The sequence below is a fragment of the Zonotrichia albicollis genome, chromosome 10, assembly GCF_047830755.1.
Source record: "Zonotrichia albicollis isolate bZonAlb1 chromosome 10, bZonAlb1.hap1, whole genome shotgun sequence".
Lineage (NCBI taxonomy): Eukaryota > Metazoa > Chordata > Aves > Passeriformes > Passerellidae > Zonotrichia > Zonotrichia albicollis.
The window spans coordinates 20,118,900-20,144,808 of record NC_133828.1 but is presented as its reverse complement, the minus strand read 5'-3'; the positions used below and the strand labels follow the sequence as shown (position 1 = coordinate 20,144,808).

Genomic DNA, 25,909 nt, shown 5'->3' with positions numbered 1-25,909 from the left:
GAAATACACTGAATAGTCCACATCAGGATAGCGTAAACTCTGCTTAAACAAACTTCTTATGAGCAAGGGAGACTTCACCAGTCTCACACTCCACAAGGGTGGATCCCTCCCCCCATGGAACTCAAGGCTCAGTAAGCTCAGACTCTTCTGACTGCCTTTACCTATCTATGATTTCACTGGAGATTACCCAGTGGAGATTACCCAGTGATTACTGAGGCAGAAGTCTCTACAGAAAAAGAAAAAGAGCATGATAGCATTCCCTGTCTACCAAACTAAAAATGAAAACAAGATCCCACAAAACTAAGTCAGTGGTTACTCCAGACTGATAAAAATTTGTTTCCTAAATATACAAAATGAGTGCATCAATTCTGAACAGTAACTGCAAGTCAGAAACATCACAATTCCATCCCAGTGTTATATATTCCACTAAAGGATGAAACATTTTTCTTATCTGTGGCATAAATGTGACTTGAAGTGTGGCAGTCATGCCAACTCAGAAGACTTAAAATGCAAAGGGTATTAAAATGCAATACCACTTCATTATCATAAAGGGGCCATCATGTTTTGGAAAACTGGCTGCATTTCAATATGCTCTGTATGATGCAAAATTCCCCTCCTAAAAATAGTGCTAGCTATAAATTGCACCCAATAGCACTAGACAGTACTCTTTCCTATCTTCACCTTAAGGTATTGCTAATCTTATATAACAATGAGTTATATGTATATAACAATGAGCATTTTGATGAAGTTTCACTTCAGCTTAAACCCTAAAGCAGTTAAAACCTCACTGATTCATGAAGCCCAACAAAGAGCAGGAATCAGTCAGAAACAAGGACAAACCCTTACCCCAATACAAAATGTTTATCTCACCAAGCTCTTAAAAAGTATGAATTTAATGTAATAACAAACAGGAAAGACACAGGCATATATAGTAAGTGTTCATAACAAAACGACATGGCATTATTTCAGTTAACTCTCAAAATCCTGTCAGCAGCTCAGTCCATAGGAGCCTTCACAAATCAGTTGCATTTTAGATCCTAAACCAACAAATGATAATTTAAAACTGCAATGCTTAACAAAGTTAATCTGACTGCTGTATTTCAGAGCATGCAAATCTTCTACCATAAATTTTCTCAGAAGTGATGGGGAAATAACATTTCACAAGGTTTCACAGAGGGAATAATAAGCAGCATTTTGGCTTTACTCAGTTTTGGAAAACTTCATTGTACTTGAAGCTTATGCTACACATTTGAGGGCACTGTGGAACAAATTGCTGATTTCAGTTGGAAACTGGTTCTTTATTAAGTTAAATGTAATTTTCATTAGAGATTGAAGAAATCCTTTTCCACTTACTACTTAAGGTTTTGTCTCTTCATTCCCACTTTTTTCTCTCTGAACATAGCTAGTGGATTTAGAAACAGGATTTAAAATTGTTAACCTGCAAAACAAAACTTGAGGAATCTAAACCAGACCATTAACAATCCTGGTTTAAATATGAAAGCTTACATGCCATCCCTATGCTGTGAGGAACAACCTATTGTATCTGCAGCCTGTGCAGGTAAAAAAATGTTTAACATGAGTTACTCAGTGGTTTTTCCAACACTGATAACTCTGAATATAGAGACGATGTAAATAGCTGGCACATTGATTGTTTTAATTGTGTCTCCTCCAGTTTGACAGTTTGTTTGACAAAAAATTTATAAGGCCTTGCATCGAAGCTAACAGATTCTCCAAGTTTTGGCCAAGTATCTAAAAATAGGTAGTGTGATGAACTTCATTTAAATGAGATGATAAAATTTTGTTTATTAAAAGCACTGATATTGCTCTGAAGGAGGAGGGGCCATAGGTATTGGGAATATAAATTTTCTTCTTAAGGTATATGCTGGTTGGGGCATTTGCTTCTTTGTCCCTGAAGGGCTATCACGTCTGGCCACATCTTCATTAACTTCTGTAAGAATTGACAAAATATCTTCACCCCTACAGCCAGAAGGAGAGCAAAAAAAAAAAAAAAAGAAATTAGTTATTAGTGAGCAGATGTCAATCCACTTAGCATCTCCCTGATCAGCCAGAAGATAGAGTATGAACATTTAAAACACAAAAAAGAAAACACATACTTTTCTCCAAATTTCTCTTTTGTCCTTATTTGAGTCATACTAAAAACAAAATACCTTTTCTTGCTGTCTTGCTTAATTCAATCAATAAAGAAAAATAGTGGAATAAAATATTTTCACCTGTCAATAAACTGTGCTATCTTAAAGATTCTAGATGTGAGGTTTTGAGTGTTTTTGCACAATAAACTTCACATTCTACAGTACATATATGGTACTAGCAGAGTTAATGTAAATTAATCAGTGTGAAATCATCACTTCAACTAATTCCATCTACATAAGAACATGAGTGGGTGTTCCTAGATAAACTACCTTTGAAGAAGAAAAATTTAATCAGAGCACTAAGCCAAGTATTTACCTTGGTACCAACAATTGCAGCTTGCTGCAGAGGGCCTGAATGTACCAACTGCCCTCTTCCATGTGGCGGAAAGAGACATATCCATCAACTGTGGCCATGCCTAGGAGGAAATCAGCCTCTTCAGGAATGCTTTCAGAAAGAAAAACTCTCTCTTGCACAGAAGACGCGTCAGGAGTTGGTCCATCAGTAACAACATAGACAGGACACTGTATCTTGTCACCCTGGCATGCTTGGATAAAGAAGAGTTTGGGTTTTGCAGCCAGCTGGGGACATTGTTTGGCAGTGAAGTGGGATGTAAGCACACGGATTGACACAAGTTTTTCATCTGTCCCATAGATTGCTCCTGACTTTCCATGAGATAGAATACAACATATAAAACAGTTCCTGTCTTTGTGATCTGGCACACGCTGCCAAGTTTCCATGAGATTGATAACCTCCCCAGACGTCAGATCTGTGTAAGTCCTCACATCCATACCAAGCCATGTGAATACTCTCTCCAGTTGCTCTGTAAATAAATAAAAGACAAAAGGAAAATTTGAGGCAAGAGAAAAACATTTTATGAAGTCACCATGCAAGCTAATCTGGGAGGGGGAAAGACCTTACACCCTGACACTTCTGCAGATTCTTCCTCATACTAGTGCCAACTAAAGGTTAACTGGACTAAAAAAAGATGGCATCAGCTCAAACACAGAGTTCCTGGATTTTTCTAGACAAGCTTCAGAAAATAGTGCATACATTGTCATTGTAAGTGAGCATGCAAATGACACTTGAAAACAGAAAGAATCTGCCCTTCCCCAGTTTCAGAAAAGATCTTGCAAAACCTTTCTCACATCATTATTTTCCAGTTGCAGTTTTGACTATTCATAAGAGATAAATAGAGGAAACAGAACCAAGTAAGAAGTACGCACAGAGTTGCTTCATTACAGATTTTTGCATTATATTAGATAGAATGATGGTTTAATTTAGTTTAGTTTTAGTTCTTTACTATAGCTGTAGATAAAGGATAAGTAAAAAGTGATTCTTAAAATTATTCAAGAATAATCCAACAGAAAAACCCTGTGGTTACTTGTCCTTTATCCTCTCCTCCCCCATGATAAACAAATGACATAATTTAACACATATCAAGCATTTTACTCTTTTTGAATATTAACTAACCATAGACAATAAAATATAGGGCAGTACTACACAATCAACTCACCTGGAGAAACAGAGATCCTCCAAAAATCTCACTTCAGTAACTTACCAGCATCTTTGCAAGAACCCTTCCTCTGAGAACTATTGAAGTTAACATTATTAATAATGAGACAAAATCCTCTGTGTGGCCCATCCATTTTGTAGCTTTTCATAGTCTGTAGAAAGGAGAAGAAAAAAGCTTACAGTTTCAATGGATTTATTCAACTTACTCATATTTCCTTAACATGTCTCAAAATTGTCAGCCAGGATTTAGAGGCACCTAAGACTGTGGGCTATTTTACCATCTGGAACTCAATCGTGCCTCCCTCTGTGCAAAAACATCAGTGAAACTCCAAGCACACTGTCACCATCCTATCAAACTGCAGAAGGATTTAGCATCTGGGTTCTCATCTGTATGCAAAAGGCAGGATTCAGCAGCCAAACTGTGCCATCTGAGTTGGTGATGGGGACAGAAGACCCCAGCATTCCAATGTCAAAACAGTGTTTTAGCTTCATGGCAGAGGGGTCACACTGAAGCTATAGGAAGTTAGACGTCTGAGTTGGCTTTTTTTGAGAACAGTAATAAATACCTGGAGTAGGTGATTCATACTGATGCAAGCAGAACAGAAATCTCAGAAGTGCAAAAAAACCTATCACACTACAAGTTTTTTGGTTAAGATTTAAAATGACCTCCCACTTTTGGAAAAAAAAAATAAATTTAAAGCTGAAAAGAACCAAAACTTCAAGTACCATGTATTTAAGTCCAACCTTGGCATAAAAAAACTCCATCCACTGGAGTCCCTTCCTCCTCACTAGAGAGCAATACACACCTCCTTTTGTGCATTTTATTAGGACAAAATGAAGGCAGCACTCCAAGTTCCTTCAACAGCTTTGCAGCAGTATGAACATCAGGTTATGAAAAGATGTTACAGCACAAAACTTCAAGAAATTAAATAGCTATAAACAAATGGAGCAACTTGCTCCTTCAATATCTATGGTCATAACAAAGAAAAGGCCAGAGAAAGAATTCAGTGGTTTCACTGCTATGGTTTAGGAGTGCACATAAGGCCTCTAAGAAGGGATTTCACAAAAGAGATCTTTTCTCATGTACCAAGACCTCTGCAATAGCTTACTAAAAACTCTTGCCTCCTTTTAATCCTTCTAACAAGGGCTTTGCATTCTACCCCTTATGACTTCAAATTTCAAGATGCCCTGAGACCTTTTCTAAACTAGATGCAAAAAGTGAGAACTGTGAAGCTCCATTTGTCCCTTTCACATCCCACTGCCATCTCCAAAATGCACAACTTAGACAAATGGAAAATGTTTTGCCTTTTTCAGGAAGATAAGCACATGCACTGACTTGTGAATAACTTCAGAAGTATTATGTCCATTTTGCCTACAACGCACCTGTCAATATTGCTAAATTTCTAGCCTCCAAGGTTACAAATATCCTTTGAAACATCCAAAATTATTAGTCAAGGAACTTAATGAGACATACAGATATCTCACAAGTCCTTGCATGATGAATGTCATACAAGACAGGATGAAAACCTCACACCTCCAGGTATTCAAAAACTATTTAAGAGATTGTCTCAAACCTTGGATTCATTTTCTACATTGCTGAATTCTCCACGCAGCTCCAGGTTTACTTCAGGGAAGCCTTGTGTAAAATTAGCAGCCTTGTTATCTAGAAAAAAAACTCAGCATAGATATTTATGAAGATAAGTCAAATATTTGTGGATGCAGCAAAAAGGAGTTTAGTTACAATACATCACTTTTTGCATCTGAAATACTGTTTCACTGAAAAGAATAATTCTTCCACACAAGATAGCATGATCATGTTCAGTAGATCTATTCTGAACATTTTTTGGTTATTTTTATTATATTTATTTTTGTGACACAGGAAAGCCTTCTATTTGTATCAATATTGCAAAAAGATACCCATGGTACAAAGATAGATTCTCCCCAAGACATTCAAATTAATTTTTCATCTTGCTATCAGCTTAGAAATGACCTGTATTTAAGAAGAATCTGCATTCTTACTACTGAAATTTATATTTTTTGTTTATTTTCTCCTGAATCAGTAATCTCTTTTTAAAATTTAAAATCAAAAATCATCTGTATGCTCATAGCCCATGTATCAGACACACATGCACACAGAGTTTGTCTTGCCAGCCTCTTAGCAGGCAATTGCCTTTATGTAGTGCACATTCACAGATTAGAAAGTGCCTTTTACAGGACAGTTGTCATCATCTCAATACTATTACTGGGCAAATGGAGAAATGAGACATAACTATAAGCAGATTTTCAGTTTCCCAGCCTGTTCTGTATGTGCTGGGCTGCTCTGTGTGGCCTCAGATATTCCAGCACATCCCTGTACTGAATTTCAGGAATTCAGCCAGGAAGTAATGCAGGCAAGAAATTGTTACACCAGATTTATGCCTCTCTAGCTCCCATTTCAGCAATATACACATATGACCTTAAGCTCAGTAGCCCAGACCCATCTAGCGCTTTCTGCATTTTAGCAAACCTACTCCTAGACTATGAATTTCTCACCTTTTCCCTTTTTGTAGAGGTCTATTGTCTCCAGGAGATCAGGTGAAACGGTCATAAAGACTTCCTCCAGTATCTTTACATTGTCTTTAGTTAAAAGGCTTTGCTTTTCCAGTAAAGTCAGCAAATCCAAAGCAGACTGACAGCCAAAAAAAGAGAGTAAAGTATCATTATTGTTCCTTAGAAATCAAAACTTGCCTCTCAGCCCTGTCTCAGACAATCACATTATTATCTGCTTTGCTCCCAATAAGGACCAGTCAGTTTTACTTCACCATAAAAGCAGAAATGTTGCTTCATGGAAAGCCACTGGTTGTGTTTTTATTTGGTATGGTCTTGTTTAAACAGATTCACCCAAACCATATTAATGACTCGTGGCTTCATTGCTGTGAAACAGTACCAGTGACATGAATCTCCCTTGCATATGGCTCAAGCAGGGCAAAGATTTTATTTGTCACCTTTTTATACTCTGTGAACTGTCAGTGACTGACCTTGGCATGAGGGACCAAATTCTACTCTCGCCTGTCAACATCTTCCTTCTTGCTATCCCCGTGAATACAACCAGCCTAGTTGCATATTATGCTCTATTCTGCCAAACATTTCTCCCACTTTTTCTTCTATTTCCCACCTTCTTTCTCCCCTTCCCACCATGTATACATTTGGCTCACTCCTGACATACAAGAATCATGTATTGCTTTGGAAGATGGTCTCTCAGGAGAAATGTGATTTCCTTCAACGTCACACTGGTGATGTTCTCTGACAATTCATACAGCATCTGCCTGTAACAGAGATGCAGTGAGATAAAAGTGGAACAGAAGATGGTATAAAAACCAAAGGCAATCCAATAATTCAAAAATTGAAAGGAAAACAGTATGGCATAGATAGCAGTAATGGAGGAAAGAGAATTGCACTGCCAGCTTACCTGTATGGAGATATTCTTCCCTTCTCACTCAGACGTTCTTGTACTTTCTCCTTGGTGTAACCAAGTTTCTCAAGCAAGGAGTGACATTTAATTCTGTATAAGAGTTCAGCTACTATGAAAGTGTCTTCTACATTCAGATATTCTTGAGCCATAAGGAGCTTGAAGATGTCTACTGCTGACTTCACACCTTCTAGTGTACTGAGGTGGAGCAAGTCAGTACAGAGAAATTTTAAAGCTGCTACATCTTCAGTCACCAGATTTTCACTAATAAGGAAAAGCTGCTGACGGAACTTCAAGCTGATATCATTCTCCATGTTGCTGGAACCAACTTCTCTCTGAAAGCAGAAAGCAAACACTAGTAACACTTGAATCCTCAATACAGAAATTCTACTAAAATTTTACCCAATGGTTGTTTGGAAGCCTTGAATTACCTTTTAATTTAAATAAATTTGAAATTTACTTCCTTATCTAAACACAGACCACAAAAGACCAGATTTGGCAGAAGCTCCAAACAACCCAGTCTATAATTGGAGTTAGCCCTGCTCTGAGCTAAAAGCTGTGTTAGATGACCTCAAGGTCTGAATTTTCTTTTCTTTTGAACATCTTCCACATTCAGATCTTTGCTTCTTTCTGTTGTAATGGGGAAGAGTGCCTGCAGTAACTTATTACAGCTATTAATGGAGACAGCACAGTGGTTCATGCATATTCCCTGATCTGCAGTCCAAGAGCTTCTCGTTCTCTGGCTGTAGCAGGGAGGTGTTCCTCTGTACCTTGGCTGACACCCAAGCTGAAGCTGTGGAATAGCCATCCACTCCCAGCTGTAATTTGCTTCCACGTTGTATGTGACATTTGGCATAGAAAAACCCTTATAAGCCTCCCTTACAAGAAACAAGCAGTCAAAATGTAATTGCACCCAATGCTCAGTCTAAATAGGCTCTGCACGAGCAACTCACTCTTTCTCAGGTTCAATAGAGACTAATCAACCTTCCACTACACCAACTTCTTCCATGTAGCCCAGGCAGTTCTATTCTGCCCCTGGAAGGTTAAATAGGTAAGAAGGTGCTTCAGTGCCTTCTGGCTGATAGGTCTTCAATCTTTTGCTTACAGCAGTTGCAAGCAAAGGTTTCTACATGAGGGAGCACAGTCAGTGCAGGATCTGCTTGCTGCCCAGGCTTGGTCAGCACGGGGCATCGACACAGAAAAGTAACCAATCCGCATCTCTGATGTATGCTTTCAGATATCGCCTCAGAGAAAGAAAATCGTATGAAATAAGCAGGATAAGGATTGTAAAATTACCTTTTCTTTAAAGTTTTTTAACTGTGTTAGATGACCTGGAGCACTGCCCCAAGGGTTTAGTGCAAAGCCGGGGCGCCCGCAAAGGCCGAAGGCTCAGCCCGCAGGCGCACGTGGTCCCGGAGGGATAGCCCGGAGGCCGCGCGCAGCCGGGAGCCAGCGCACACAAAACCGGCGGGAGTTACGCTCTCGGGAGATGGCTCGGGAGATGGAGCCTTCCTTCCTTCCCTCTCCATTTCAGCCCCACATTGTGGTACCTCTTACACGAATTCCAGTCCCGATCCCTGTCCCGGCAGCAGCCCGGGACGGCGGCTCGCGGCCCCTTTCGCGGTTCTTTTTGCGGCTCGCCGCGGGCGGGGAAAGCGCGCCCAGCTCCCGCCCGCGGCAGGAGGCAGCGTCGGCAGCAGGGCGGAATGCGAGATCAGGTGGATGCGGGGGAAGGAGCGGGGGCATGTCCGAGGAGCGGCGCACGGCTCGCAGCGCCCGCCGCGCCTTTCACACGAGCGGTGGCACCGCCCCGCCGGGCCAGCCCCGACCGGAGCCCGCCCGCCCGCGTTCCGGGCCCGTGAGCTCGGGCAACGCTGCCAGCGACCGGGAAAAAGCTTCAGGCAGCGCCTCGGGTACCAAGGGTAAGACGTGACCCGTAATTCGCCTCGCTTTTGCTGCCAAGCCATTTTAAAGCAGGCTACATCGCAAAAAGGCCTCAAACATTTGAGGCACATTTTTTTAATTTTTGCTTCCCCGCTGGAAGGAAGCTCGAAGAGCAGCGCTTGTGGGAGGGGGCTGCAGTACCGTCTGTACGTAGATCTGTGCGTCCGCTGCAGTAAAGGGAGGAGGAGGAAGGTGAGCAGACTGCTCAGTGCAGGCCCCTCGGGGCCTTCAGCATCCCCGGGGTCCCATGTATCCCCCCACAACCTCGGGTCAATGGAGACAGGATGGGAAAAGTCTGCTTGCTCATGCCAGAAGTTGTTGTCTAACACACCAAGAGCAGTTGAGTTACCTGCTCGAACTATAAGGCTTGCTGTCCTTTATTAAGTCAGCTCGTTTTTATAGAGCTGTAAACTTCACAGCCTAATTTAACAAGTTACAGAGGTCTGCAAGATAAACAGATCAAGAATTTCAGAGTTATTCTGTGGTCTAGAGGGACCACAGAATAGGTCTCAGGTCATCTTTGAGCAGGAGACAGGGACAATCATTCTGACTGCATACAGAAATTTTATTCAGAATATGAGCATGAAACCCAGCATTTGTATCCAATTATAGTGTCTTATTATTGTTTCTAATACAGAAGCTGAAAAATAGACATTATTTAAACCAGCCACAGAAAAGCTGACAAATAATTCAGTACAGGATATTTAATTTAAATTGAATATAGATCATCCACACAGACAGCAGCCTCTTCTCAGCAATACTGTTCTGCATGTCAGACACTTGAAATTCTGGAAAGCAGAAAAGAATTCTCAGAAACTCCCATAAAAAGCTTCTCTGACTCAGGTATCTGTAATAGGAGCTGCTGATACTTCTTATGAAGAGTTGAAAGGGGAGATCAGCCACACAACATACTCCATCTACAAGTGCTAGCACAGTAATATCCTCTTGAATGTAACTTCTGTTTTGGATAATGAATTGGTAACCACTGTAATTACCCAAATATGTAACAGTGCAAAGTAAACTCAACTCATGGCTTAGCTACATCAGTGTAGGTGGCTGAGAAAAACTATGCAACTCAAGTCTGGTACAAAACACCACTGACTCTTGCCTCATGAGTACACCTTCTGAGCCACTTAAGGCATCACCTTCCATATATAGAGCACATACAGAACTACAAGAAATTTTTTCCCAGTTATCAGAAACTAAAACTGTAGTTAAGTGCCAGAGAAGTGACTCTGGCAGCCTTATTCCAACCTCTCACAATGCAGGAGCAGTGTAGCTTGTTTTACCTCCTTCAATAACAGGTTCTGAAAACTTTCGACATTTCGGCAGTCTAAGACCGTGAAATTTCACCAGCAGATCACTCTCTATGTTCCTGTGCTAACACCCTAAATTATGATGCATACAAAATTCTCTTCCCCCTTTTCTTTTGGCTAAGGATCATTTAACCTGAGATAATTTCACTGTCTGCAGTACAGGGACAACTTGATGTAGTCCACACCCTGCATCCACTTAAGTGCGCACTACAGCAAGAAGAAACAGTCCCCATCATGTGTATGGAGGGACACAGAAATCTGGTAAGGGTTTTTGGAGGGGAGGCCCTCTGAGGAGGGGTTGAGGTCACTCGGTTTGTTCAGGCTGGAGAAGAGGAGACTGAGGGCAGACCTCATTGCAGTATTCGACATCTTCACAAGGGGAAGCAGAGGGGCAGAGGTATCAAGTCTCCGCATGTCTCTGGTGACCACTGCCAGGACTGGAGAAATCAAACTGTGTCAGAGGATGGTTAGGGTAGATTTTAGGAAGAGGTTCTTCATCCAGGGAGTGCTTGGGCACTGGAACAGGCTCTCCAGGGAACTTGGTCACCGCACCAACCCTGGCAGAGCTCAAGAAGCTTTTGGACAACACTCTCAGCACATGGTGGGATTCTTGGGGTGTCCTGTGCAGGGCCAGGAGTTGGACTAGATGATCTTGACGGGTCCCTTCTAACTCAGCAGATTCTATGAGTCTGTGATTCTATAAACAGGATTCTATGAATCCATGATTCTGTAACAGGAGAAGCGACGGACAACTGCCGTCCTGCATAGAAGTCCTGCATAAATAGTCACCATGCAACAGGTACAGGGAACCAGCCTGCTTGAATGCCACACCTGAAAGGGGTGTCAAGGCAATAAATAATGCTTAGATGTATGGTTAGAGATTGTGCGTGGCTACGGTTTATGAATGTACTGAGGATCAGTGTAAAAAATCTGTATCTGACACCCATGAACGCTGCACAATACGTGTCTGTCCCCACAACTCTAGAGGGCTACAACCACTTCCAACCAAGCAGCCATTCACAAAGAGAGTCCCTTGCTTTTCCACTGAAAGGGTTGATTACACGAGCCTCTAGTTTTCAAAACAGCAGTTCTGCATCATTTCTTAATGAAAGGGACACGGATTTTACTTACTGTGTCTTGCAGTAAGGCAAAGAACATATATCCTTCTTAACTCCCAAATCAAACTTGTCACAAAACTGTAAAAGCAGAATATATTCTACCGCTAATATTTTAAGTAAATAGTTGCATTTAGCATCACTCAAAACCCCCAAGCAACCAATCCACAAAACATCAACCAACTCACCACATCGTTTGAGTCTGTAAAGACAGCCACTATTATTCTCACTTCCTTTTTCCTGTTTTCTTCTCCTTCCAATATTAATACTGTATTTCTCCTCCGAATCGCCTTTCCCCTACTTGTTCTTCTCTTGATGCTCCCTACCATTCCCCTTCTTGTTCCTGTTTAAAATTTCCACATTTCTTTTCCTCATCTGTCTCCTTGGTTCCATTCTCCCTGCTTTTGGTTGTCTATAGGGTAGCAGAGGTGCTTGTCAAATGCAAAAGCTAGTAAAGGAAATAGGAAAGTGAAGTTAATCTGTGAAGAAGATCACATTTTTTAACATTACTTAGATACATGTAACTTGAAATGACACCTTATTTCTACAACCACAGGAAATGTTTGTTTCACCATTTAGTTACCAGCCACCACAGGAAGAAACTTCTAATATTCCATATCTGTCATTTTGTATCCTTCTCTTTTTCCATTAAAAATTTAAACAGAAACCAAGCAGAGCATACCAGGACCTTGAATTATTTTCTCACATAGGACCCTATATTATGAGTAAAAATTAAATATTTAGCAGTGGCCTACTTTATTGTCACTAAGTTCAGAGACAATAACTTCAATACAACCCATCTAGGTTATACAAGCAGGCTAACTGAACTTTAAGGCAGTTAACTTTTAGTTGGGCAACTGCTACATTGGAGAAAAATTTTTGTATTTAGGACAATTTACCCTTTTCTTTTTTCACAAGAACAAGAGCTTGGGAAAAATATGAATTAATAGAGGCATATTCTTTTTCATAAGCAAAAGCAGTAAGGGTGAGGTGTTTAACATAATACAGTCTTAAAGGCCAATGGCTGCTACATGCTACATTTAAATTGAAACATTTTGAAGTATCTTTCTACAACGATGCCTGGTACAATGAGTGTGAATCATGTTTCGCCTTCCACAAGACATCTGCCAAAATCCTGCATGTTTTTAACAGTATGGCAGATGACTGCAGTGTCCTGTCACATGTACACTCATTTTTGCATTAGCAGAAAACATCCTTGGCCCAAAGCATGGCAGACTGTCTCATTTATTAACACAGAACCCCTGTGAGCAGTGGACAGTTCTAACAATGGAATCTTTAATGCAGCAACCAGATGGAATCCAGATTACTGAAAAGACCATCTTTCTCTCCCTTCTGTTTTGCCAGTCTATAGAGGCATGCAAGCCAGAACTTGTTAGCAAAGATCTGGCATTACTGGGTAGGAATGCTTTCCTGAGCCTTTTGCCACTACTAGGTGAAGGGGAAAATAATCAATACATTTCAGTATATTTGTTCAAATATTAACTGCTAGGAGGTATGTTAAAAACCACCAATGAAGCAATAAAAACACTTTTGTTTTTTCTTGGAAAACCCAACAGCTATACAGTTTAGATCTCTTTACAGTCTGTTTACCCGTGGCATTCTGTAACAAGATATGCTACACTGCTATACAATAGTTACCATTCTCATCCAAGATTTCAGAGACTATGATATTAAAATACAAAATCTAGTGTCTTAGCACACTAAAATGCTTGTAAATTCCTTTGTTTGGAAGCAACAGGCACTTTGGATATACATGAAATAACAATGCATAAATAGAAGTATGCATTAAACTTTGCATCATAGCAAATGCTTCTTGTTAGAAACTTCAGATATGTACTTTTTAACAGCAATCAAGTGGGAAAAAAAGTCTCTTTCTCAGTGTGTGCTGGAGCAGCAGTGAGTACTGTTGGCTTGGGTCAGTGGTCATATTCCCATCATAAACTTTTTTGTTAAGTTCCATATGGATAGCCAATATACAGAGTTTCCTGCAGCAAAAGAATCAAAAGCATCCCATTAGAGAATGAAGCAAGACACCATTTAAGAATTCACAGGAGAGAAAATAAGTTCAGACTCAGCATGGAGAAAGTTTGCAATCTCAGTCTCTACTGCAGAGGCAAGACCTCTAACACACAAGGCTGCACATGCATTTTGAGACAAATCATTGCTGTGATATTGATTACGCTGACATGATGATCTGTGATTTCAGGACAAGGCTTTAGGGCTTGTAAAAAGGTACTAAATGCTAGCACTGCAACTACCTTGAATAACAGTTAGTTCCCTGGTAGATCAGCTGTATAAATAAAGCCTGTGTTGGTAAGTTATATATCCAAATGTATCTGCCTTTTACACAGATTCCTTTTGATCTCTTTAAACAGACAAAAGTTTTCTGATAGTTTAAGTTCAAGATTACATATTGGAAATCACTTTGCTCTGTGAATAAAGGGTTAATTAAATTTAGAGAAAGTAGAAAATCCTTCCCTCTCTATTGCCTTTGTCCTGATATCCTTAAGTAGCACTGACTGTTTATATTTGCAAGCACAGCTTGTCTTAATGGTACATGGCAATCCTCAGTTTAACAGAAGCCTGTTTATCTTGCAGAAGGAAGATTTCCAATCCTGTCTAATGCACTGACATACATTGTCCAGGACAGGTTCTTCCCTTCTCACTCTGCAAACCCCAATGCCATAACGCACTTTAACTTTACACTGTAACATCAGAAACTTCACTCCTGGTTTAGGCTACCTTTCTATGCAGTTGTGTGAGGATACTTGTCTTTTAGACTGTGACACTGCAAGAAAACACATTTCAGGACCAGATGGTTTGAAATTTAAGGTTTCTCATTCTCCATGACAATAAGCTATAATAGAAAAAGGGTTATTTCTTTCCTCTTCCTTTAATTTACCTTTTATAAGGATTACGGAGTAGCTCAGCCAGACAGCGTAGATATTTTGAGGGTGCAGTTGGGGATTGTTCTAGTGTAGACACATCCACCTTGCAATGACTCCAAAAGATGTCTGCTGTATGGGGAATAGTGACTTTAGCTCTGATATTATCAGCATTGCCATCAACTTCCAACAGACAGGTACATTCTTGCTCATTTTCTGGCACAACATAGCTCTGAATAAAAAAAAGCTTTGGTTTTCCTAGGAGTCCAGGACATGAGTCTGCTGTAAAGTATTTCTTTATTTGGTCCAAAGGGAATCCAGAAAAGGTGTGGTCTGTACAGAAGATGCTCTGAGAGTTTCCACGGCTGACCAATATGCAAACAAAGCTGTCACAAGTTTTGTGCTTCTGCCACCTTGCAACTTCAAGCAATGTTTGATTCATGGAGCTCATATTTAAATATCTGTGACAATGAACTTCATAGCCTAAGCCTCTGAAGGTCTCTTCCAACACATCTGAAAGAAGCAAGAAGTAATTAAACCAAGGCACACCAAGGCTCAATCTCATCTATATTGAATTACAGTACTTAGTGTTTTTCTATTGAAACTAAGTAGTTTATTTTAGCACAATAATTAAAAAATCAGGAGTACTTGGTGTTGATCACAGTACATTGCATACTTAGAGTGCTACATGCATGTTGTCTTTCCTGTGAGTTACATGTTTCATGACAGCAGAGACACTGTATCTGTTCACATTCCACAGACACTTAAATATTTTCCTTTAGAGCTAGTATTCCAGATTCCTAAGACTTAAAATATAAGGCAAGAAAAACCACACTTGAAATTATGAAGAGTGATCTGGACAGCATAGGAAGTCTGCTCCACCTTTGAATTGGTCTCAATTACTCTGAATGTCTATAATAGATACACAGAACTGCATAAGAAACACAGTGGTTCTCTTTCATCAGTCAAAAATGAACCTGCTGCAGTCATTTTTGCTTCCTAAAAATTTAAGTGATGAGCTCCAGGTGAAGAGTGGACACTGGAGTCTTAACTGGGACAGAATGGCATTCTCAGGCAAAAAAAAAAAAAAAAAAAAAAAAGCTGAATAATGAACTCTTTCAATCAAATTAGAAATTAAAACTATAGGTAGCCAAACCACAAGACTTAACTCTTACTGTATTTGTGTTAACCTGTGCTGCAGGAAAATGTGCTAAGATCTGAATAACTACTTTGGATGTTTCTTAACATGGGACTGAAACCAGATACATAGTGGTTAAAACCACAGATATTAAGTGTTCAGATAACCACGAGCTGCTACTGTGACTTACAGCATTGGATCTTTAGTATAAAGCACATACACATTGCCCATGCACAGCTTCTGGTAGGAAAAGAATTACATGCTGCAGCCTGAGATCAGAAACTACCTATTTCTTCAACACTAGCCCTCTGCCAACAAACTCCATTGATTTTTCAGCATCTCCATTCTACATAAAACACTAGCCTTTTCTCCCCTCACTGTTTATACAATGTAAGGATTAAAACTGATTTCCAAATGGAAAAGTCAAAAGCAGCTATTTACAAAACAGCAAGGTGCATTTCTATTTGAATTTTATCAGCATTTGATAAAGTCATGCTGTTTACACTGGGCATTATAAAGTGTTGTAATTCTTGATCCTACAGTATCTATTACTGGCTCCTCTTCCTGAGATTAAATCTTGGGACAGCTACAGATTCTAATGCATGCCACAGATAACATTTCTAATGTTTTCCCTGCCCTCTTCTTTTTCTTCAGTGTACTCAGACATCAGAATAGTGTGGCACAACTATTTCTGCCTTTCTAGCAAACTCCTTTAAGCAATGCCAAATGCCCTATCTCCTCTGAATCCCACTAGCACCATAATGTACTTCAGTGCAAGTCTTGCCTTCTATCCTGTTAAATGCTGGCAATGTGACTTTATATATCTGAGATACAGACTTTCTGTGTGTGAGCTCCACAAGCACTGCCCTTCAACTACATCAGCAATTCTAAGTTAGTTCATCTGCTGGACCATTACATTTGAGAAAACCGAAAGACATGCCTGGAAAGCCTCTCCTTCCCTACATCTCCCAGCCTATTACAGAACTGGCTGCAAATACTCTCTTCATTTTTATTTTTAGCCTCATGTGTTACAGTGCTTAGAGAGTGAGGGGTGTTTTTGACTGTGCAAAGATCTAATTCCAGGATTCTACAAAGACAATTGGGAAACGCCCACATTTCAACCATGGCAGTGACTACACTGCCAGCAGAGGCGACACTTTCAGTTTCACTGTGGTGACACTTTCAGCTAAACTGTGCAAGACAGGACAGAAGCCCAGGTGCATCATTAACAAAGGACCTCATGGCTATTGAGAATCTCTGGTGTCCAATATGACTGCACTTCAAATCCACAACAGTTTTGGTTTTGTTAGCTGGTGGGAAACACTACCACTTCTGCCAATAACCTGCTGTATGACTGTATGACTGCTGTAAGCCTGATTTTTCTGTTGGTTGCTGAATATCTTTTTTGCCCATCCCAAAATTCAGTCTATCCTCTTCCAAGCTCCTTCATTCAGAGATTCTGCACCAAAAAAAACAAACATTTTCTCCAATAATTAGGACAGTTGGCTTTAACCTGCTGCTGTCCCTTCCAACACTTTGAACCCTTACTAGAATTGGTAGATTAAATTACTGGGACAACACTACCCTAATCTGGCTGGTAAATGTACATTATATTTTTTAAACTAAATTCTTCTAATGATCTGAGAATAACAAGTCAAGAGACTTAAAATTCCAGAGACTTACCAGTGTCATTGCCAATACAATCTATTATCAGGCATATTCCTAAAGGTTGACTTTGCATTCTGTAGGAATCATCAGACATCTGAGAAATGTGAAAGGACAATTACAAAGTTAATACATTACTTTCTCAACTTTTAGACCATATTATTTTTTCAAATCTTATGTTTTAGATATATTAAATAACATTCTGTTGTTTTCCACCAATTAGCTAGCAGAAATCTGTCTACTGGGTTGTAATGTGTCTTATCTATGTACAAAAACACAGGAGAAAGGGACTAATGATTCTTTTCCCTCTATTTCTGTACAAGCTTAGTTTTTGTATACTTGTGTACTTGTACTATATACTTATATAATCTCACTACCATAAAGATTCTTAAACAGAGACTAAAACTGTACAAGCTTCATACTGCCAACACAATAAATGTGGAGAACTTTTGTATTCCACAGGTGTGCAAGCAAGCACTGTTCATCAGAAAATTTATTTCCTTATTTATTTGAACAACCTCCTTATTCCTAAGTCATCCATAATGACTCTATCACAATTCCTCTCCACTCTGAAGAGAACTGATTGAAGCAAATCAATTTGCTACAGGTTGGTTCATGGCCTATAGGAGAACTAGTGCAAACAGCAGTTGGCCATCCTTATCATAAATCCCCAAAGCATGTCTGTCTTCTGCCTCGAAAGCAAGGGGTGAGGAAGGAATCAAGAACAAAATCTACTGCATGCAAAGAAGCTCTGTGATTTCTAATGCATGTGCCAAGAGGTCTGAACTTAAACAGGTTTTGATTTGTTAGTGTCTCCACTAACAAATGTCTGATTTCTGTGTGCACATCATAGATACATGTATTTTGCACACTGCTGCTTCCAGAGTAGCAGCAAATATTTTATATTTCAAATATATTCTCCAAAAACAATTCACAGAACCTGTTTATGGCTGAGGATGTACCCATTGTTCTGTCTGAACACAACTCAATATCAAAATGAAACACAAAAAAAACCTAAGGAAAATATTCACGGATATTGTATTTATTTACATGCATACATATACATAAGAATATACCTTATGTGGCACTGATCCTGACTCCTCAATGGACAAGTGAAGCGGTTCTGCTGCAGCTAAAACATACAGAAGCAATCTCAGTATGCAAATGCCAGTGATCTCTTTTAATCACCAGATCAATTATAAAGAAGAATGTACCTACTTCAGCAAAGTTCTCACCCATTGGGACTGCTTAGTTTTTATGTATGCCACTGAAGTTTAAAAATCCCTAAATTATTCACCTCTAAAACGTTAGCTGGATTTCATTCTGCATTGCTTGGGACTAGAAGAAACAATGAATCTCTTCTACACTGAAAGAATTCACCCAACTAATTTTAAAAATCACCATATTTGAGAGGTATTTGAGGTTTCCAGAGAAAAGAAATTATTCATGGAAAGAACCTGGTATTCAATGCACAACTTGTGGCTGGCCTGGTGGGCAGTTCACTGCTGAACTGACACAAAACCTTCCTTCTCCAGAGTTAATGGGCAGAACTGCACTACACAGGCTCCAGAGCTGGCTAGCCAATTTTATCCATGGTTTTACTAATAAAATAATTATTCTGTTAAGAAGTTTTGACAGTGGAAGCTTACAATTTTTAAGAATGCTTTAAGATGTGGCAGTGCAAGCAAAGCAAATACAAGACCAAACAGTAAGGCTAGGCTCAGTTCTGAGAGATATCAAGTATTTCTGCTCCTGATGTTATTAACAGGATTAGCCATGAACACAATTATCAAATAGCAGTCCTTTTGATGTAATGAAATTCATCATTTGGCTCTTTTAGATAAAATGCTCTTACCCAGAGTAAGACTTGATCCATTTTGTAATTTTTTCATGCTCTCATTCTGAGTCTGAAATTAAGAAAAAGGCATAATTTTCCTATTCTCCTTCAAGACTTAATAAACGTGTTCCAAAGTAAAACACAGCAGTACTTCTTCCTCGGTAAAATGATATTTTGGATTAATTACTATCAGCTAAATAGAATTACAACATAACAGATGAAAAAACCTATCCAGAGCACAGACAAATAAAATAAACACCCAACTGTTCCTCCTCTTGCCATCAACAGCAAGGAAAAGCCTCTGAAGATGTGAACTTTGTTTCCTATACAGCAGCAGGGAACTGCATGTTTACTGAACACATGACAATGAATATCATCACATTTAGCAAGGTTAAAGACTTCAAGAAAGGTCATACTAATACAATATCTCAAATATATATACTAATACTCAAATATAAAGAATACTGCATGCAATAGGATTTGATGACTTTTCAGATACTGAGATATCTTCTTAAACTGAGTTTAAAACAAACCACAAAAAAAACCCCTGAAAAACTCTTCTTAAGAAACCTATCATTTTCAGCTTTACTTTCCTGGAAAGGTGGAAAGGTACAAAGAAGAAGAATATGTTTTGCAAAGAACAGTCAAAGCAAAACTTCACCCTCCAAAGTGTAATACAAAAAAACTTTCAAGATACAGATTTTATATGTTCAACTAATAGAAATAAATTCACAGAAGTCCTTTAAATGGCATCTTTCTCAGGCAGATTTTTAATCAGATCCTAAACTCAGTAAATAACAGGAACAACTGAAGGAAATAAAGCAATATTTTAGTCACAAGCCATCTTTAATTCCTCAGGCTCTGAAAGATGGATCTCCTTTTAAAGTCTGGCAATATTTAGAAGCAAAGGATTTGTTTCACTTCTTGCATACTTACCCCTGAATGATAAGGAGGCTCAATCAGATTGAAATTAGGGAGAGAGGCTGGATGAGCATTTACATAAACTGGCTGACAATGAACGGAGGACACTGAAGCTGCAAATTTAACAGAAACACAAATACACCATGATATTTCAACTGTTTTGAAAACCTAAATCTATGAAGAATGCAAATGCCCTTATTTCTAAGTCATAGTTTTATCTTCAGCACATCTGATTGTTGCTATCAAGAGTAACCAGTGCAAAAAGAGCATCCTACCTTTGCGTTTGTACGTCTGAATCTTCCTAATCAAGTCTATCCTGTGAATACTTCGAAAACAGTTTTCTATCAGATCCAGTTGATTAGGAGCCACCAAATTTAGCTTCTCTAGGTCAATTATAAGAGCTAGAAAACTCTAGAATAGCAACATAAACCCAAACACATCAGTATTTTTTTCTCCACCAGATGTAACAAAGCAACACAGAAAATACCATGGAGAGGTCATAAAGGCTGTATAAACAATTAGAGATGTTACACCTTCTAAGAAAATTATCTGAGAGACATATGAATCCTTGATAATATTACAGGAGTAATAGAAACTACAAAGTGATATTCTTAAAGATCAATCTTAAATTTTTGAGGAAACAGTTTTGCATTTTGTTTTTGCTACAAAGCCAGCCAATGTGAATGCCACTCACATGCCACAAAGCAAGAGGCAAGAAAAGCTTTGGGAAATTTTCAGGACCTCTCTCCTTCTCTGACTGAAGACAGAAAAGGAAAAAACCCTCAAAGGAGGAAGACAGAAATCTTCAGTCTTCTCTGCACAGTGGTCAAGGTTTCTGAGTCCTCTCTACTGAATTTCTGCTTTCTCAGAGGACTTAACAAAAATATTCAGAATGCAAAGCTATAAAGACGTAATTACAATATATGTGTTCTTTTGCAAGTGAAGCAGAGCACAAACAAAAAGTGACTTTGTAATTCAAGACAGAATTCAAATGGTTATTGGTTCGAGATCATTCTTACATAAACTTTCAGGTCAGAAATACTGAAGAAAGACTTCTGTAAAATGCCTGCCCATGAAGTACATTCAACCACCGTACACTATAACAAGCATTGTTCCCTCCTACTTTTTTACTAGTTTTCCATGCTTCTTTTTCCTTGAATTAAAAATCAACAAAATGAAACACAAGCCACAACTCCTTGTCTGCTTCATGATGTTTGTGTACTCCTGCCTCAATACTCCTTGCAGTACTGACTCCTTTCCTTTGCTGTCTAGCTACATATTTTTTTACTTGAAGTCTCTTTGCTGCAGAGGAGAATGCCAGAATTAAGGAAAACATACCTTATCTTTTGCCATTTTCATACGAGGTGCATAATCTCTGAGTAGAAAACCAAGAGAACCCACTTCATCTTTCTCCAGATTTTCATTTATCTCTACCATTAGTACCCTGAAATAAAGTTGAGACATTTCTAAATCATTAGCTTGCAGCAGGATTCCTCCCTTTCCCTACTACTCAACTTCTCCCGATGTTCCAGTCTCAATCTAGGATTTCTAACTAAGAAACAGGTAAAAAATGTACCCTGTTTCAAGATCCAATTATAAAATACTCTTGCTAATCATCACCTGTGTTTTTCAGACTGACAGTGTAATAGCTACTGTTAGGAAAACAGAAGTTTCTTTAATGTTTGACAGAGATTAAGTGAGAGAATGAGACAACAGAACACATCCTTAACTTTTTTACCTCTTAGTTACATTATTTTTATTATAGTGAGAATTTAATACAGGAAAATCTTCCTTATGAGTATATGGATTTCTTTCTGAAGTCTCTCAAAGAAAATAACTGGAATTTCTTAATTTAAGCTTCTCAAAACTAATAGAGTAAAACAAGTAAGAGAGAAGTCCCTTGAGAAAAGTTATACCACATGGCTATGTCCCCAAAGCAAACCAGAAAAGAAAATATGTGTAACCAATGATATTCTTTTAAAGTGTCATTTTTAGCTGCTAATCTAGAACTCTACAAACATCACTGTTTATATTCACAAACACACAAACTCCTTAAATACAGATGCTTCTAATGCCATGACCAGTGAGAAACTACTGAAGTTTAATTCAGGGACTAAACTTGATATTTTCTTTGAACTACAACTCTAGATATAATGTCCTTTTCTGCTTTTCTTCTACCTTCAATAAATATTCTCTGAATCTGAGAAGTATTAAACAAAATTTAAAAAATTTTAAAAACAACTCACCCATACAGCTCCCACCCCTCCAAACAAAGGAAAAAAACCAAAACCAAACCACATATTTTGAACAAGACAGTGTAGCTTTGAAATCTGAAATAGATATATTACCTGTAATCAGGGATAAGTCTGAAACTCCTGGCAAGGTGAGCTTCCACTGTTGCCTTCTCAGTGTTCAGGATCCTCCTCAGCAAGTCAAACCTCTTAACTCTGTACAACAGCTCAGATAAGCCAACAGGAGTCAGTTTCTCTCTCTCATTCAAAGCCAGCAGGATCTCTTTCAGATCAGCATTGGCCAAGTCAGGAGCAAGGTCTCGGCACAGGAAAACCATCATCTCTTCTTCTTCTTTACCCAGTTCTTCTTGAATCTGATGAATAAGGAAAGCTGGCACTTGGCACCTGGTCATCACTTTGCTGCTGTTTCTTTAAAATTGCCAGCCTACTGGTTTTTAAACTGGAAACCAGCATGACACAAAGCCTGTGTCTACCACAGTACTTCTCTTCTGTTCATTCTTATCTAGGTGCATTTCTAGGACAGTTCTGTGGGAGAGAATTAAAAGGCAATAAATCAGTGATCTGCTGCACAAGTCCACAGTTAACTCTCCTATCTGAAGCATTTAACTTTCAACTAACACTCCAACATATACTACTCAGACCTCCTTTATTCAAGGGAATCTCCCAGTTGTTCATTAGAAAACTAAAAGTATTTGGAAGGTCATACTAATCAGAAAGACATGTAAATTCTTTTTAGAGTAAATGACGTTACCACGAGTCTGTATATTCCATAGGAAGTGAAACAAGTCATCAGCTTGCTGATGAGTGGTAGATCAAGTATTTCCAAAATCTCTGCCCTTTTCCCAGCAACAATGTAACATGTAATTTTAAAACCACTAATTATCTGTAAATTCAAGAGTGTGTGTATTTTCTTATTATTAACATAATTTAAATTTATTCTAATCTGGAGTTAAAAGGATTTTCCACATACACCCTCCATGCTCAAAAAGATTGAAAACCCACTCAAAGAAAATACTCCAACTTTAAATATGCAAATTGGTTCATTCTGAAGGTATAGATAAGCCATAGATCATCTTTTCTTCACTAAACATTCATGTACCACCATGCTGAAAACTGGAACAAAAATTCAAACTTAGAAAAACCCCCAGCCTCGTGATTAACAAAATCAGGAGGGTGCTGTGCTCAATTTCCACTGCCACCAACTATGGAAATTCTATCTAACCTCCTCTGACCTCCATTACATATACGGAGAAGTGGCAGATGAGCAAACCTAAAGACAAATCTTACTCCTTCCACAGAATTTGATCACTATACTGCAGAGTTTTATTTACACCATAGTGGAAAGCAAATGCCAATGCAACTTCAAAGCCTAACATACCAAAAGATTCTAGCACCTGAATTAGATTTTTTTACAGCATTTTCATCCTTTTGCTACACATTCTAGAAGTTACAATCAAAAATGTCACATATTGTGTCCATAATTAAGCAGGGGGGATAAATTAATCTAAAACAGAGGAACCCCTCATGTACCGTAATGTGTTTTGGAAAGTTTTCTACCAGAAGAAAAGCATATTTATTGCTAACTTATTTTTAGTCTAGCATCAAACACTTGTGAGAACTCTATAGAATGACACTGTTTTCATGACATAATGCAGTCAAGAAGGGTGAGGCACAAAGCACCTTCATATGAAAGCATCTCCCAGGTACATTTAGCTGGGACTTTCAAAAGACCTTGAAGTAATAGTTTAACTCTAAAGTGAAACTGGAATTTAACATCTTTTGGTCATTTTTGGAAATACCAGAAAAACTTCTTAACTACCCCAGTTGATTTTTATCTAATCTTTTAAAACCAGCTAAAAAAAAACAGAGGAAGGGTGTGTTTTATTGGGGAATTTCCCACCGAGTTGGAATTTCAAACATGCAGAATTACTATTTATATATTAACTTTAAAATAATTTGCCTTTGCAACACACATATGAATCCTCTTCTCTCGTGAATTTCCTTTATATATGGTACATTACATGCTCATTATAAAAAATGTTGATTCTACTCAGTCTTGAAATTATCTTACCTGTATGTAAAACTGTTCACAAGAACACGGGAAAACTGGCATTTGGCCATTGCCAAACCACTGATCCAGAACACATTGGTTTCCATCCAGAATTTTCCAGTGACTACATTAACTCATTCTCTGCTGGACAAATGTCAAGATCACAAATTACTATGGGGGCTACTTCCTAATTTTATGGGGTGGGAAAACCAAAGAAAATGACAAGGGTCAGTCATTCTCCTGTATGACTGCAGTGAACAGGAATTGTGCTCTAAATAAAGGAAAACCAGCTGTGCAGATAACATTCATTGGGTACTGTGCGGGGAATGAGTAAAAGCAACAGGAAGTGAACTTTTAGTACAAACTAAAACAGTTTGTAACTTTGCCAATCCACTCCGCCATAAGAGATAAAGGGCATAATGCTCCAGTCTTCCATCTGATGACCCCTTTTCAAATATAACAGATACAGTCATTATAGATGCAAAAGTTAAAGAAAAAAGCAACCACACCATACACCCAGCAGCCTAACTTTTGATTATCTGGGCTCTGCAACAAGATGACTTACTGAATATAAATTCTATACAAAGAAGAGAGAAAAATCAGCCTATCTTTTATAAGACAAAATAAAAAAGTTCTTAGTCATCAGAGATAAAGTTGCCTCAATAATTTTTGTGTTCATGTGCATGTCTACTTAGGCTTTTTTTTTTTTTAACACCTTAGCAAAGGAGCAGGAAATAACACACTAAAATTTCACACGAAGATGCACAAGGCTCCAGTTAACTCCTTGCTAGCATTTTTCATCTTGAACCTTTCACAGTCATCTTTGCAGCAACAAAACCAGGATATGACTCCAGTGGGTGTCGTTCTGATTTAGGAAACGCTCTTTCTTCCCAAGACGAGCTCGGCCGGAAGAGCCGTGCTGGAAGGGGAGAACAGAGATGACCTGGCCGGGGGGGTCGGGCTGCGCTCCGTGATTCCTCCGCTCTGCCTTGGCTGCGCTGCTGGAACGGCTGCACTTGGAGGAGGCTCATCTGGCATTTTTCAAAGTCGCAGAGCATGCTCCACACCTTTTAAATTCCCCTATTGCCTCACTGCCCTACGGCCTTCAACAGAACTTGCGCAACGTACTCAGGAAAAAACAGGGAATCGCTGCGGGGATCACCACATTCCTTACCACGCTAATTTGTTTTAAGGTCCCAGTCCTCCTAATTAAAACAGAACAAAAAAACCCCAAACCCCAAAAACGCAAAACCAATCAAAAATCCCCAACTACTAAACGTGATTTATGCAGATTTCCAGTAATTTTTCTAAGAGCGTCATTTAAAATCACATTCGGTTTCGGTTCTCACCACGAGCCCAGACCGAGCCCGGGCCCCGCTCGCAGCGGCCGCTCCGGCGCTGGGCCGCCTGTGCTCAGAGCGTACGGCGGGAAGGGAAGTGCGAGGGAAGGAGGGGGGAAAGGAGCGGGGGAAGGTAGAACGCACCCAGACGAGTCGGGGAAGTCTCTACAGCAGCCAGGTCCGCCATTTGGAGCAGGGAGGAGCTGAGGCCGTACCGGCCCCCTGGCCAGCGCCGGGCCAGGGGGGGATGGGGAGAGGCAGGATGTTGGTTTTAGTTTTGTTTCCTGCTGTACCCCAGAGTCAAACAAACAAAA

At 39.2% G+C, this 25,909-nt stretch overlaps 2 protein-coding genes across 6 annotated transcripts; both read right to left on the bottom strand.

Annotated features, from left to right (window-relative positions):
• Nucleotides 1-615: 615 nt before the first annotated feature.
• LOC102073289 (caspase-10) lies at nt 616-11,815 on the bottom strand. Of its 3 annotated transcripts, none has more exons than XM_074548260.1 (8): nt 8,408-8,551; nt 7,112-7,446; nt 6,869-6,968; nt 6,196-6,331; nt 5,238-5,326; nt 3,710-3,815; nt 2,467-2,971; nt 616-1,977 (listed from the first exon to the last, which is right to left on the bottom strand). In XM_074548260.1, the coding sequence occupies exons 2-8, from the start codon at nt 7,423-7,425 to the stop codon at nt 1,806-1,808; spliced, it is 1,422 nt and encodes a 473-aa protein (XP_074404361.1). In that variant the 5' UTR covers nt 7,426-7,446; nt 8,408-8,551; the 3' UTR covers nt 616-1,805. The 3 variants fall into 3 exon arrangements, with proteins under 3 accessions (XP_074404361.1, XP_005484241.2, XP_026647412.2); XM_005484184.4 differs by lacking the exon at nt 8,408-8,551 and adding an exon at nt 8,662-8,802 and having other exon boundaries at nt 617-1,977; XM_026791611.2 differs by lacking the exon at nt 8,408-8,551 and adding an exon at nt 11,675-11,815 and having other exon boundaries at nt 640-1,977.
• On the bottom strand, nt 9,600-25,881 carry CFLAR (CASP8 and FADD like apoptosis regulator). 3 transcript variants are annotated; one of them, XM_074548262.1, is made up of 12 exons: nt 25,740-25,881; nt 24,277-24,396; nt 22,302-22,730; nt 21,292-21,397; nt 20,229-20,364; nt 19,969-20,066; nt 19,051-19,102; nt 18,272-18,327; nt 17,214-17,292; nt 14,410-14,905; nt 13,345-13,492; nt 9,600-11,934 (listed from the first exon to the last, which is right to left on the bottom strand). In XM_074548262.1, exons 3-11 carry the CDS (start codon nt 22,595-22,597, stop codon nt 13,348-13,350), a joined length of 1,464 nt encoding a protein of 487 aa, XP_074404363.1. In that variant the 5' UTR covers nt 22,598-22,730; nt 24,277-24,396; nt 25,740-25,881; the 3' UTR covers nt 9,600-11,934; nt 13,345-13,347. The 3 variants fall into 3 exon arrangements, with proteins under 3 accessions (XP_074404363.1, XP_005484243.2, XP_074404364.1); XM_005484186.4 differs by having other exon boundaries at nt 24,277-24,399; nt 25,740-25,880; XM_074548263.1 differs by lacking the exon at nt 24,277-24,396 and having other exon boundaries at nt 25,740-25,880.
• Between the last annotated feature and the right edge of the window lie 28 nt (nt 25,882-25,909).